This window comes from Cyrtonyx montezumae, unplaced genomic scaffold, assembly GCF_038088225.1.
Source record: "Cyrtonyx montezumae isolate F1298 unplaced genomic scaffold, pur_monq_1.0 scaffold_1, whole genome shotgun sequence".
Taxonomy (NCBI): Eukaryota; Metazoa; Chordata; class Aves; order Galliformes; family Odontophoridae; genus Cyrtonyx; species Cyrtonyx montezumae.
Genome location: NW_027071825.1, coordinates 8,888,780 through 8,904,377, shown reverse-complemented (window position 1 = coordinate 8,904,377; position 15,598 = coordinate 8,888,780). Strand labels below are relative to the sequence as shown.

The window sequence follows — 15,598 nt, the reverse complement described above, 5'->3', positions numbered from 1 at the left end:
GTAAATTAAGAAAGCATGTGCGACTCAATGTGTTTATACTTGGTAAGTCTTCAGAGGATCTTGTTTATCCTCATATACCTCATCGCCCCTGCCCTGCGTGCTCAGAGATCGCTTTCTGTGCTAATGATGTTTAACCATAGATCCATACATTTTTATCTTCTGAACTCTCAGCTTCACAGTTGTAGCAATTCTCTTGACAATGTTTTATGTGCCATTATCGCTACAACTGCCTTTCAAAAGACAAGGGGTTTTAGAGCTGTGTAAGAGTCCAAGTCCAAATTGCTTTCAGCCTTGTTATCCTTCTATTTTGCTCCAGAAAGTCTTTGTCTAAGCAGCTTTTAAAAACACGTTTCCTCAACTTTCAGACACACACGTAGTCCAACTGCTGGCTTGCATTTCACTCCTCTCAAACAGTTTGAAGCTGTGCTTTCTTATTTGTACTACCATAATGCCTCCAAGCTTTAATCACGGACCAGGACCCACTAACCTGGCAATAATCAAGCTTCAGCAATTTAACAGATATCATTATTAACAGATATCATTAAAAGAAAATGAGAGATACGCTATGGGAACAACCGTATGGTATTTAGTACTTTTAACATTTAAGTAAAACAGGGATAATAACCCTGCCCTGCCTTACAGCACTGTTGTGAGGATACATTCAAGATTACATGAGATATTATGGTAAGAGGGACAAGATAATGATCTAACCAAATCCCTGAAATCAGTGGGAGTTTTGCCTAGTGAAAGGCTCCTGGATGCAATCTCAGAATAATCTGCTACATGCTACATACCACGAGAGTGGAGCTAACACCAGTCCCTACAGTCAGTGGTGAAATCCCCAGCTACAGTCTGACTACGCAGAGCGCTCTTGAGGAATCTAACGGTTTTAATGTTCATATGTAACAAAAATTTACAGTTTGATCCAAAACTCACTGAAGTCACCTGGAGCTTTTCCCTTAGCTCTTGTGAGCTTTGGACCAGAGCCTGCACGATTACACGAGTGTAATACTTAATTCTGAGCTGGAAAAAAAACAAATCACACCCCCGCCAGGGAATCTGAGGAAAAACAGGGTATCTGTACCTTTTTCTTTCTTTCATTTTCTGATTGATAATTAAAGATCTATGATACGTATCAGAAGACAGTGGTCTCACCATTATTTATCACTCTACATACTCTTGTCTACATACCGGGCTTTTTCTTCCCTTTCTGTCCTGGTGCCACTTCTGTGGGTTCATGAGCTTTCTTCATCAGCATGGACAGAGTAGCATCGTGCGTCCGAAAGAGATCCACAACTTTATATAAATCGACATCCGTGATCAGATCACAGCTCAATACCAAAACATCAGTCTGTGAAGGGAGAAGAAAACAACAAAACCCTCAGAAATACAAACGACAGCACACGGATGGATTAACATTTGATGACTTGGCTGCAGGTTGTAGAGAACATGATCATGAAAATTGCCATCATCCACCCCTAACGGAAGGGGCTGGGAAACAGTACCCATGGATTTCAAGACTGCCATGAAAATGTGCAGCATTTACAATCGCTACTTCTAGTTGCATAATGATGTAGAGAAATCTTTCTGAAGAAATCTTTTTTGCTGACTTTGCATCTGGCTACCAATCACTGGAAAAGATATTTAAACTATGTTATTTTATCAGGAAAAAAAAAAAATCAAAGTCCATCTAGGATGTGATTTACTCAGTAATTGCAGTGTGATGGTGGGCTCAGTTTAGAAACACGTTTCCTAAAAGCAGCAATACCCTATAGAAAAAGAACAAAACAAACAAGGAAGCTCAGCTCTATTTAATAACAGGCTCGTATTTAATTTTGATCTCAAAGGATTCCAAAGTGCCTTACAAAGTAATTAAGGGAAGTGCTGCACATATCACAGAAATGCAGTCACACACTGAGTGAGACGTATCAGCTTCATTAACCACGCACACTGTCAAGGCACTCTGGCTAAAATCCCTCACTTCTGAACAATTTTCAACATTTCCCCTGGGTTGCAGAACACGCTGCCAAAAATCTACTAGTTTGGCAATTATCTTCATTTAAATTAATCCTAACACAACATCTCAGCAGTACGACCTACAAATAACTAGCAAGTTTCTGCTTTATTATTTTTTGTTAAGGAATAACCTTTTTTTGTTAATGATGTTAACCTTTTTAATATGTCTCAAGAAAACAGTGTTTCATTCTTGGCATTCAGTGTTTTCACTTTGAGTGCTGCCATCCACTACAGTGTGCCTCCTTGCAAAGAGAACATGGCTTTCTAGCTTCATCTTTTCTAGAGGAGGGCATTAGCAAAGACTTGCTGCAATCACAGTCGCTCTCTTCATAAGGGATCAATAATTCTACTTCCACTTTGAATCTACTTGGTTCAAAGAGGAATAGTTCAGCACTGACCTTTTATGACAAAAAGGTTTGCCTTACAGACTATCTAGTATTAGGAGATCCTGCATGGTAGGTGAAGATAATGAAGGCCTGGTATTTCCATTCTTTGACAGGTTCTCCTACAAATGTTAGGCAGCTTCACGCGTTTACCAGTAAGTCATCAGAACTCATCGTGTCACAAACTATGGGAGCTGCTGATTTGGCATGCTGCACAGAAGGTCAAGCTCTTTGGTTTTCATTTGCTTTCTCCCTCCTTCACTGGGTAACACCTGATTGCTTTACAGGAAGGGACGATGTTCAGGTTAAGAAACTTTACACATTCAACATCAAACTTATATCTCTCCTTTTAATATATTTTCAAAATATATATTTTATATTATGGTTTTGTCCAGAAGTGTTTTAATTACCACTCCTCTAAAACAAACAACATGCACACCATGGAAAGAAAACCCAACAAATGACTAATGCAAGCTGCCTGGCGCTCTGGAACAGACCTGCACTGACATCCCAGAGTGTACAAAGAAAGGAAGGAAAAAAAAAAACCAACTTGAAATCTTCCATTTTATCAGTGTACACTGTGAAGAAGCATATATTAAACATGCTGAAAACTCCTACAAAATGCTCAGATACTGCACTTCTGCACAGGCAGAAGTGAGTCATGATACTTTCAGCTATTTGGGATTTACACGTTTCAAACTCAGTTTGCAGAGGGAATAGCTCTCTGCCTTCAGATCTAAATGCATCCACTCTAACAGTGGAAATGGGAATAATAATATAAGAGATGATCAGAGACATCAATGGACTTATTTTAGGGAGTTGAACCTGTAAGGCAAATTTTGTAATTGTTTCAGGATTTAGTAAATGCTCGAATCTGTCACTGCAGCAAAATCCCAACAAGCACTCCATAGCTGCAAACAGCCTCCTGTTTTTTTCTCCTCACTATAGGACAAGCTTTTTGCAAAAACTGAATGCAAGACCCCTGAGGAGCATACGGGAACAGAACCACCAAATGTCTGGTTGCCATCTGTTCTACCCATTTACTCTCCCAATATGTAAATAAACGTCAGTGAGCACAGGGACCAGTGAAACACACAGTTGCTCTGTAAAGCCCACATTTCTGCCTCTCCTCCTGATGAGCAGAGCAGCGGCCTCAGAAGCACGCTGAGAATACACCATGAAAGGCTCTTTTGGGACTTGACAGCCTCCCCTTTGAAACACCACCACCCTCATAAATAAAGCCCTCACTGTCTAATGGATGCACTTTTTTCCAGTGTACAACTCCTGAACGAATAAACTAATGGCTGAATGAAAAAATAAACCATCCTAGAACCCTAGCAGAAGTGTGTGTTTTTCTTTACTTTCTTTCTTCTACGCCCACCCTGAAAAAATAAATGGTGGAGCTTGTGAGGTTTTTTTAAGTTTAAACTTCTATACGTACCATATAAATACAGTGCACCTTCCCAATGCACTGCCAATACAAAGAGGTATGTGCTCACCACACGCTCCCCTGCGCTAACAAAGGGGTATGTGAACGTACTTGACTTCATGAATTATGCAAACACCTAAGTACACACACATACACACGTCTCTTAATGAAATACATCTCACAATGATTACATCAACCCTAAACTATTATACAAACAGACGATAAGAATCAACATGAGCTGATTAAAAAAAGCAGCAAGTCCACACCCCAAGCAGAACCACTGCAAAGGAAGAAAAACGCACGCACAGATCTTTACAAACAGTACTCTCACCGCTCCTTACAACTCTGGGGGGGGGACACAAAGCAGTGCTCTTAAATGGAGGAAAGACCATCTGATGGATGGGGCATGAAAGAAACGCTTGAAATGTCTGTCATACTCCAGATCAGACAACCTTGATAACTAACTTCTTGTTTACTACAGATTTATTCAGGTTTGCACCTTATGAGCTCAAGGTCAGAACTGAGACTCACCATCCAATCAATGGAGAGAAACGAGCTACTACAGAGGTCGTTCCATCCCACCCACGACGCGAGCTGCGAGGAGCTGCTTTACCACCCACCCCCAGTGCCCCTGGTAGGAGCCCTGGGCCCAGCTCAGCCCACGCTGCACACACTGCTCAGTCAGTAAGCAACCTGGAGCTCCCAGATCTCAGTTCTGCCTTCCTAACGCTGCGTAACAGCACAGCACTGTCAGGCGTGCGCCAGAACTGTGAGGTGAGATAACTCACATACTCGGGTTAACATTAAACATCAAGAGAGTCACATAAAACAGAGCAGCACCGCGCAGAGAAAGAACTCAGCCAACGTGTCAACAATTACACAAAGCCCAGCACAATATGGAACATCGACACAAAAACAAAACCAAAACGCTGAATGTTTCAAGAGCTCAGTTCAAGATGACCGATTTAAAAATAGAAAACATGTTTTCAATGGAGCTAATTCATACCACAGATCAAAAGATGGATGCAATTATATGGTGTAACACACAGCACAAATAAAAAACGTTGGACTTTCTCACACCCTGCACACAAAGGCAGCATGAAAAACGTTCGTACTCAGTTACGATTGCTGGACCCCTCCTGTTCAAATGGGAGATATCAGGGTTACCACAGCTAGCTGGCAGCAAATGCTGACTTTTTAATAGTATTCATTATGCCTTTTCTGTCAAGTAATGACAAGGGCAGGACCTTGTAGCCTCAACTGCTGAGGACTCAAAAACTGCAGACTAGAAAAACGAGGAAACGTGTCGCAAGGAAATCTCTAATTTGAACAAAATCAGCCTCAAGAAAAGGAAGAAAACAAATGTCAGGTTGCATTATAAACAGAAAAGGAGCAAAGTATCCACAAGCAGTGGAGCCATACTCTAACAGAACCAAACACAGACAAAACACTGAAGTCAAAAGCTAACAGCTTCCAAATGCACAGGATTACATGTTGAGGTTTTGACAGAAGAAGGAGAAAATAAAGAGATTAGATAGACTTTGTGCCTGCACTCAGCCTGAGTTAAAACACGCACAGAGAACTCTGCATCATTTCCTGTGGTGCTCACCATACAGCAAGCGGGAGAGGAACGAGTTATAATTACTGCTGGAATCGAGACTGAGAACTCTAAACACAATAGCCTGGAACTTCACCCATATGTTGCATTAACAGTGGGGTTTGTGTGTAATGCTTTCATTATTCTAAAGACTGGAACGGGAAAGAACAGTTGGGCTGTGGGCAAACATTCTGATTGCTTGTTAGCATGCTCCCAGGCAAAGCCAGGGGTACCTCCGAGCAATTGCATTACTCATTGCTCTTCAGATCAGAAAACGTACATCCGAGGCTTTAGAGAATCCCTTTTTATCTCAGCCTCCATTAAGAGTCCTCCAATTTCCACACCTGTGACCTCTTTGAAGCTCTATGGCTGCTCCTGTAACTGGGGCAGGGAACCTCTTTTTTTTTCTTGGATGTCTGTAGGATCCTGTTAACCACCAACAGAAATGACCGCCTTTGGCTGGGAATTCCCACTCTGCTTTTGTAATGTCCTTGGATAGCAAGATTCAGAAGAAAAGCATGATTTAGTGCTTTGTTAGCAGACATGATGCATGTCCCTTCAGCACACTCACCCTACAACAGCAAGCACGCTGCAGACTAGCAGCTTCCTAACTCTGCTAAGGACATAGGATGCTATGCTTTCCCTGCCCTTCAATCTGAAATCCAGCAGTAGTTCCTCCTCAGCAAAAGATGGAATAAAAGATGTTTTTTTCTTTTTCTTTTTTTTTTTTTTAAGATGGTGGTAAAGTTGAAGAGGTTTTAAAGAGAAAAGAAACAAACAAAAAAAAAACCCCGCATGAAAACCAAAAATAAGCATAAAATAAAGGCCAATTTGGGAGCCAAGGGAGTCTCTTCTAGTTTCTTGGATGGTACTGAATTCATCAGGTGAGGATATCTTAAGGCAATGTGAATGCCTTCATACACATAACCTGTCAGCATCACTGTTTATCTTCCCAAAGGAAGCTGGAAGAAAGATGCCAGGAGCTGGGGAGGAGCCCTAAGCCCAATCCTATCACACAGCTCATCCTATGTGTTATATCAGATGGGATCTCACAACAAAAACAGCACTTTGTTATCTTTGCATCTCAAGAGCTACCATCCAAAATCAATATTTTTTAAATTTACATATATATAAGGTAGGAACAGGAAAGATATTCAAGCCCTGGAGGTATCCTGTCTCCTCCCAGGAGGAAGTCTCCTTCCCTATTGCTGAAACTGACACGTGGGGTGGAAAAGGGTAATTTACAGTTATCAGCAACCAAAAGCAGAAGTTTAGAGATGAACACAAGTTCATGAGCTTATTAAGAATGTTTTCAAAGCAGGACTTTGATATAGTGATGCTTACTGAACAGCACACCTTCTGGTCTAGATGCAAGCTTTACAATCCATCCTTCCTTTGGTTCCACCTGGTGCAACTTTGAGTACTCAAAAAATCATCTTCCCACCTTTCTCCTCCAACCACTGTACCTTTCTTTACTGGTTCCTCTCTTCTGCCACATCAAAAAAAAATTGTTTGCCTTTTTTTGGTCAATAACTTATCCCTTCCACTGCCAGTCATTTACCAAGAATACTTCTGCCTTAGAACAGCAGAGGATGCCAGCTCTACTACCTGCATTCTCCAAAGTAGGGGCTTTTATGCTCCATTTAATGTTGTCCATTACATCCCAGACACATGCTACATTCATCTGCAAGCCACCACAGTATTTGTAATGAAAATCTTTTGTTAGAAGTCTGCTGTCATTGTACCTGCAGGGATCTGGCCATCACCAGATCAGTGTGCATGACTGACACAAAATTTGAGCTCCTCATTTGTCAGAGGCAAATATCTTCTCCTATGTCTATGTCCAAAATCCAGGTGTGCACAGAGAACACTGATTTTCCCCATCTAAAACAAGGCACCCATAAAGTGTGCACTGTAACTCATGAGAACCACGTGCTAAAGCTCAGGGAAGCATCCCATAACCCAGGCCCTGAATTTACCAGTTCACAGAGGGTGAGCCTGGCAAGCCGACTTCTCCCTTGGCTTGATGTACTGCACGAACAGATCCTTTCTTCCCAGGCAGGAGCACTCCAGAAAGAAATGGCACTCTCCTCATTGCTCGTGTTCCTGGAAGGAAGGTTTCCAGGACTACCTGGCCGGCAGCACGACCAGACCTGCTGTGCAGCTGCTCTTGAACTCTGCCTCCCACAAACAGAAAGGAGAATGCCGCAGCCGGGCTCCGATCTCAGCAGCGCAGCAGGCTTGTTGCCAAAGCCCAGAGCTCAAGCCCAGGCTTAACACTTAATGCAAGCAGAGCCTTAGGCAGTCAGGTGCTGTAGTCGTACAAACAATAATAATAAAAAGTAGTCCTAATTGAGCTCAACTGGCTCAAGTTATTGAAGAGAAAAACGGCCTTTGCCCACAGCCCACATTTACCCAAACAGAAGAAGATCGCTCAGCACCACAACAAAAAGCAGACATGGCAGGAAACAATGGCTCAAATGCAGAAATAAAAAGAAAGGTGATTTAAGTATCACCTGGAATAAGTGACCAAGCGGTATAACACTCTTCACCAATGAGAATGCATGAATGAAGACTTGCCTTCTTTCAGAAACACACCAAGTCATCCATAAACTTCGGGGAAGCAGCCCAAACTACTGTGTGCAAAGCCCCTTACAGCCTATGGGATCACAACAACTCCTGGCAGTCCACAAGTAGGTAACACAGGAAGACCAAGCATACATAGCACACGTCCTCAGGAGTCACTCTGCCATCCCATAACTAGTAGCAGTATGATCTTAAGTAAACAAAGCGTGAAACAAAATTTCCAAGGTAAAACCAAGACACTGCACAACACTCAGACTCAGTTCTGTTCTAACAAATGTTACTTGGCTTTACAAAATACAGGCTCAGCAGAACCATCCCCTCTGATATACAACTCAGTGGCATTGCCACTTCCTTCTAGCCTGCACTGAACTGAGTGTCCACATACAGTCAAATCTTAATTGCTTTGTTCAAATGTGTTCTTTTCTCTGTAAAATATAGCTTCACTATTTAAAAATGCTATTCTGAATCCTAGCTTTCTATACCACCCCCTCTCTTCAGTACTGTTTTCTCTCCTAGCACCTATGCAATTTTTCCAGTGATATTTGTTGTGCAGCAAGCGGAGTAAAAAACATACTATGAAATTTCTGAGATGTCCACTGCTTTTCCCAGCACTACTATTCTCCATTCAGAACATCAACCATCTTCCCAGAGGAGCTAACAGAAGTTACATTACAGAAGAACATCTGAATTCACGTCAAGAAAATTTGAACACAATTATACTTTCCTTTTCAGCACAGAATCAAAGAAAAACTACATAATCTACATGGGTTTCCCAGTTAAAAAAATACAAGGTGAAGCTTCAGACATCCTACAAGTCCACTCATATTCACCATGGCTTTCAACAAACTGAGAAAAAACAGCTTAGCAAAAGTGATTGTCTCTGGGGAAGGAAGAGAAGAGGTGCTGCTCCTGATACCAAGATTACACTGCTGCATCAGGCTGCAAAAACAGACAGGGAAAAACCCTCTACAAGTTACTCCATGGGTTGACAATTGGCATCTGTTCCCTCTCACACTTGCCAATAAGTGGAACATGCACTTAGGTGAACACACAAATTCATGTTTTATCTAAGCAATTTTATACTCTTCTGGGGGATGAATATTCACTAATGAACAACACCTTCAGCAGAGTAATTGTGATAGCTGTACAGTCCACCCTTCCCTTGAAAAGACCTAAGCATTTATGAGGAAAGGGCTGTTAAGACCCAAATCCTAATCAAGATTTCACACAAGTGGAAATCACCAAGGCTTGAAACAAAGGGGAAAAGTTGCAGAAAACAAGGAGGGAATATTATTCCAGAATGGTAAGTAAACATCTCCTTGGAAATACCACCCTACCTGAAACCAGAGCTGCCTCTCTCATGGGGAAGGGCTGATGAGATTGGAAGCAACATCAAAAAATTACTAAAACGTCAGATGACGACTTAACATTCAACACAAGGACAGCACAGGATAACACCAGACAGAGCCCTGTTCAACTCCTGCTCTGCACCAGGCTAACACTGACAGCAGCAATGCCTTCATGCCTCCAGCCAGCCACAGGGAACATTTCATTTTCAAGGCTCAGATGTGGAGAGACACTGATTTCTCCACTAACAGCACCAAGGACAGGCAGCAGCTCAAGGATACAGGCTCCCCACTTGCAAGACCTCATTCTCTCTTTGGAAATTAAATAACAAGGTGCACAAGTTCATTTCTCATTGACTCATTGCTTTGTTGAGTATTCATCACAGAACAACTTCTGAAATCTATCAGCTTGAGTTACACTTATCAGCGCAGAAGGCTTCCTACATCTGATAAAGCAAGCTGGTAATAAAGGACTTCGACAGGACATCAATGCATATGAAAACTGTTAAGTATAAGAAGTGCAGAATGGTGCTTTACCAGAATGCTTTTAAATTATTTCAGTTATACACACATGCAAAAAGCTTCCCATGTCTGCAACTAAAATATGTTCATTTTGCGTAATTCATCAGAAACCACAGAGGGCCTAAATGAAAACACATACTGTAACACAGGAAAAACGCTGACAACAAATTTCCACAGGGAAATAAGAAGTTCTTGCCAACGTGATGAGCACGGGCCTAGAAGACAGAAGGTACAGTGAGAGATGCAACAATGAAAACAGACAGGTATCTCAGGCCAGTCAGTGGCTCCTGCTGCAAAACATCGAAGGTCTCCACATATTTTTGTTCACCTGTGTACGTAACAGAAGGCATCCTCCCTAACAAACAGTGTGCACAAGAGCAAATATCCCAATAACCACTCTTGAGCCTAACCTTCAGAGCTAATTGCCTCATTCAGGCTTCTGATGTTTTAACCCTGTTTCATAGCAAACCCTGGCAGCAAAATAATTAATTTAATTAGCTACGTACTTCTCAACCTGAGTAACTTTAAAAAGAAAAGGAAAGAAAAAGCCAAAAAACCCCGACACAACTGTTGAATCCTCTGACTCTCATCCTGCCAGGAAAAATAAAGATCAGAGCAAAGTCCCGAACACATCCATCAAGCACACAGTCAGGCAGAGCTGTATCATTCCCCCCAGCACCAGCGCCAGCCTGAGCACCTGCCAGTACAGCTGCTTTATTTTGTTTTTACTAAGACAATCAGCTGTGCTTTGGGAATGGGACTCAGGCGTGCAATCCATAATTAATTTTGCCTAGCACTTCAACGCTGGTAGCTTTCAATCACACTCGTTGCCTGCGTCGGAGGTAGAGATGGAAACAAGATGCTGCACACATTCTGGGAGCTGCCATCTGATTCAGCTGCTTTTCTCACGCAGTGCTAACACCATTGAAAAAGGCAGAATCAAAAAAGCATCAAGAGAGAGACTTTTATTTGCATTTCGGACAGACACACAAGCAAACAGTATGCTCTGTCAGGTCTGACGAAAAAAAAAAGATGAAATTCTCTTTACTATTTCAGAATAGATAAACAGAACATTCAATTAAGTCTCCGGGAGAGATTAATTTCTTTTTTAAGACTTTCCACTCACAGCACAAAAAGTACATAGCTATGCATTATGGAGACTGAGGTCTTTCTTTCCATGCTCACCAAACTCTGCTCAGCTGTACCAAAAGGATTCAGATTCCAACCCAGCCATTTCAGCGAGCTTACTTACATCATGTGTTTGGAAAGGAGATTTTTCAACAGAGGAAGTGAAGCGCTTCGCCATGCCGTCCAAGACTCCACGGATCAGTGACCCTCAACAGCAGACAGACCACCACCGTGACATCACACTTTCCACAACATGGCTCCCAAAGATGCACATACCAAGGGAATCTGGAGTTTCGATCTTTATTTGTTCAAAGAAGGTTGGTTTTTTTCTTCTTCACCTTGGTAGCTTTATAGAATTTGCTTTGTTTTTTAAGAGCTCTGTTACTTTCAAATCTTACTTTTTGAAACTAGGAAAACCAGGTGGACCACCTGAGATGAAACATTTCACATGCAAGCATTCACCAGCGATGGTAGCAGACATGCTGATCAGCTCACAGCATATTAGTCAGGGCTTCAATTAACACAACTAAAGGTTCATCAAGGAAGGAAAAGGTAAAATTGTTCCACTGCTGTCACTCTGCTGGAACGGCACAATTCAATCACTGGCTGGCATCTAGCTGAGTGACACCAGGGAGAGAAATGCTTAACAGAGGATGAAAATACAGATTCAGAGAAGACAAATGCTTGATCCGGGCACGCCCAGCACGCCTCCCACCTCTGCTGGAAGTGGGGATGCATGATTTAAGCAGGTTTCCCAACCTGCTGCCTGGAGAGCCCCCACCCAAGAGGTGGTGGCAGACAGCAGCTGTGTGGGTTTGGAAAAATTTGGCACAAAAATAAAAAGGCTAAATATCAGAGATCCCTAAAGAACTCATTTGTAAACGACACTGACACCCCCCTTATTATTACCATCTGCCAATAGTAACCTGCAAGTCAGAAATGGGTCTGCAGTAGTTTGATGAATGGCACAAAGAGAAATACAGTTCTCAAAGAGGTTTCCTGAGTCAGAGTATCACTTCATGCCATTCCAGGTGTCACATTACTTAGCTTATTTAAGAGCAAACAAACAAACAAACGACTTCTTTGCAGTATAAAACTGGGGGGGGGAGGGTTGTCTTGATTACCCCTTCAGGCAGACTGTTCCATAATTCTCTTCTGCTCTGACTGATGAAAACCTTCCTGTAATGTTTAGCCTTCTCTCATGGCAAATTAAAACACAATCACATTTCAGTTTGAATATCTTATCTCCTTTTCTATCCTTCGTTCTACATTTGATGCATCTGAATTCCACACCTGTGCAGTATTCCAGACACAAATCTTCCCACTGCCTTAAGCAATTCATTTCTCATTGCAATTGAAAATTACACGATACATCCTACTCTTGCATTCACCTCTCGCTCCTCCAACACAGTGCTGCTCACCATCATCTTAACTCTACTACTGCATTCTGAGATGTCATAAATTTACTACTGGACTCTTAGCTCCTAGTCAGATTTCTTGTTACTAATCCCCCAAATCCCAAGTTCTGTGTTACCAAATTCTTGACACTATTACTGTGCTGTAACATGGCAGGCCAAGGCTCGTGTACTTTGCATACCAATCCCATGAATCATCCAAAGGAGGTCTACTAAACTGCAAGAGAAGCCCTTCAAGAAGATCAGTCGAAGCCAAATAAATGGAGACATAAAATTGGAATGAAGAAGTCACAGAGCAACGTTCTGGAGAGAACAATCCCACGGGAAAGCCCTGACAGACACAGAACACTTTACAGTACGATTTGTGAAGTGCATTCACCAAAAGCAGCTATAGAGGAAAAGCCTTCCTAAGTGAGCTATGGGATTATATTACATAACACTTCACGAAACACCAAAAGAAGTTAACCTTTTTAACAGGCAGTCTACTGCCCCAATTACAAAATTAGGACTCATTGAGACATAAGCTGCCTATAAAACAAAACGGCAGATAGCACTCAGACATTGATTAATGTGGAACTTGTTTAAAAACTTATTCTTGAAACATCAGGAGTGAGGAAAATGAAATCTAAATCTAGAGCAAGTTTGGTGTTTCCTCATCACCTATGGAAGAGATACTCAGTTGTTCACGGCCAGGGCTAGGTTAAGCCATCCTTACTTCCAAATGCTTGTCCATTTATCCTTTAGAGAATCTAACTCTTAAGAAAGGCAATTATTTTCACACCCTCTCTTCCCTGGAAAGCCTACAGACTCCTTAGCAAATAATGTCAAGTCTACACACTTCCCACATCAGCAATGAATGAAACAGTAGTTAACAGCCCATGTGAGTGATGGAAGTAAGATAGATAACTTAGGAGAGCAGAACCAGGAAGTGACAAGAGTAAGGGATGTGGAAAAGCTGATCTCCTGAAGAAGAGAGTCTGATTCACATTTCATATAAAAATAACTTATCTATGTTAATTCAAGTTAACATATGAAGTGCTCCTTGGCAGGTCAAGGACATTATTCAATGCAAATAATCGATGAAGCCAAGACTCCAACAGAAGCAAGAGACAATACATGCCTTCCAGAGGCAGAGGAAAGCACAGATGCTGACTAAAGACTTCAGTCTACTTTTCCTAATAAACACTGGATAAGGTGGTATTTAGTTAATATGGAATTTAGAGTGATGTGACTTTGTTACCACATCCACAAAAATAATGTTCTGAAGTTTCAAAGTCATTGCTGACACTGACTCTTGGAAAAAGACATGAGCATACAACAATATTCCCTTCACACAGCTTTTCAAAGGCAGATAGGCAGACAGCATAAGTAATACCTCTCTTTGCATCCTATAAGTCTTGGTGGACTTGTCTCACTTCCATGCTGTGAGTGAGGCAATAACCCTCAAAGTACCGAAGTTTTCGCTAAGTAAATTACTTCAGAATTACTCAGGTACGTTTGCATGTGCAAATAACTGAAAAAAAAATGGAAGTCGGAAGGCATAGAAATCAATGTTCCTGTAATGAATTCACTCAGTGATATAGGCAAACACTCATCTTCCAAAATACATTGAACTATCCTATACACCACCCTTTTGCCAAGGCCCAATCCGGGACAGCAGAGCTCTCTTCTCTCTTCAAGACCAGGAAAGGCCATCAATCTTTCATCCAAACCCAGAGGGTATGGAAAGTTGGTTTGTTTCTCTGTTTAACTTGTTGGGCTTTCCCATCAGCATAGATCATGAGGTGACAGAGATCTGTAAACACCCCTATGGTGGTAAAACTGCAGTTTCAACAAAAGGATTATTATAAAACCATCAGGTGAGTCTACACAGTCTGTGTTCTTTCAACTCTACATATAAACAAGAAAATAATTAAGCCTTTACAGTTTACAGCCTTTACATCATCCACATTTTGAACAGCTTCCCATTAGCATTCCTGCAAAAAAAGATTAGTAGAAAACTAGAAATTTAAAGGGGCAAATGAATAAAAGTGACAATAATATGAAACATATTTAAAAAAAACACAAAGTGTGGACATTAAAACAGCAGCCATGGAAACTGCCACAGTGTACAACCACTGCAGGAGGATCCTAAAGCCAAGGGCATGCGAAGGCAAGGCTAAGACTGTCTACAGGAAAGCAATGAAGGAACAGATTGATTGTTGTCACAAAGATCTCTCACAAACCACTTCTGTATCGTTACGTAAAAGGACACAGTTGTGCATTACTTTTCAAAGAAGCGACTTAAGGAATCAATTTCAGCATGTTGTCTTTATTTTGGAAGGATGCAAGAAAAGGATACATTCAGACTGATAAACAATATCGAATGCCTAATAAAGCTGGTACCTCAATCTGACATTGGGCGAGATGGACAAAAAATAACAGGAGTTCCAGAACAGCAAAGGGTATAAATCTACTGTATCAGCTCTTAATTTTAAGATTTGTGTAGAGCGAGTGAACAGCAAAAAAAGCTTGATCAGGTTTCCTGTAATTCCATGCAATTTCTGAACAACAGGAAAGGGTAAGACTGGCACAGTCTTGTGCTGCTGTGCACTAGGACAGTCTTACCCACCTCCCAGAATGGCAGCACTGAGAAAGCAATAAAACAACAAAAACGGCCTTCCCTCGGCCCTTACGGGCTTCGCACACGTTCCTATGCCACATCAGAATGCAATTCTACAAATCTAATTCTGACACCTAAACTTAACAGTATCAAACTTTATGCACAAAGGTGTAGCACAGCAAAAAGACCTGCCACTGCAGGCACAGCAAGCAGCAATGCTCAGTGGTGGAACTCAAAGGCGAGGCAAGGCAGCGCGTCACGAGACCTCGGGCTTCAGAGCGCTCCAACATTTCTGTGCACCTCGGGATTTGCTCTGCTAACCTTAGACACATTTCTTACAGTGCACTAATAATTCTGGCCTTATTCTACGTCATTTGCACTGCATACAGGCGTGTTGTCTATGTTGTGCCACGTTACCTCATTTTTATTGAGCATACTTGCTCTTCTGTCTGTGGGCAATTAACTCAATTTGCGACAAATAAAAGTTTCAGCAACCAGTTTAAACTCCTCATCAGGCTTTTGGCACGGGCTGCAAAAAGCCTGCCAGCAAACTATGGCCACAAGCAGCAGTTGT

The 15,598-nt window shown here is 41.7% G+C and overlaps 1 protein-coding gene across 1 annotated transcript in view; it reads right to left on the bottom strand.

Annotated features, from left to right (window-relative positions):
• The window catches only part of EIF2B3 (eukaryotic translation initiation factor 2B subunit gamma), a 90,604-nt gene that overhangs the window by 71,903 nt on the left and 3,103 nt on the right, over nt 1-15,598 (bottom strand). Inside the window, exon 3 of the mRNA XM_065739826.1 lies at nt 1,192-1,351. Within this exon, the coding sequence (XP_065595898.1) occupies nt 1,192-1,351 (160 nt within the window). The remainder of the gene's footprint in view (nt 1-1,191; nt 1,352-15,598) is intronic.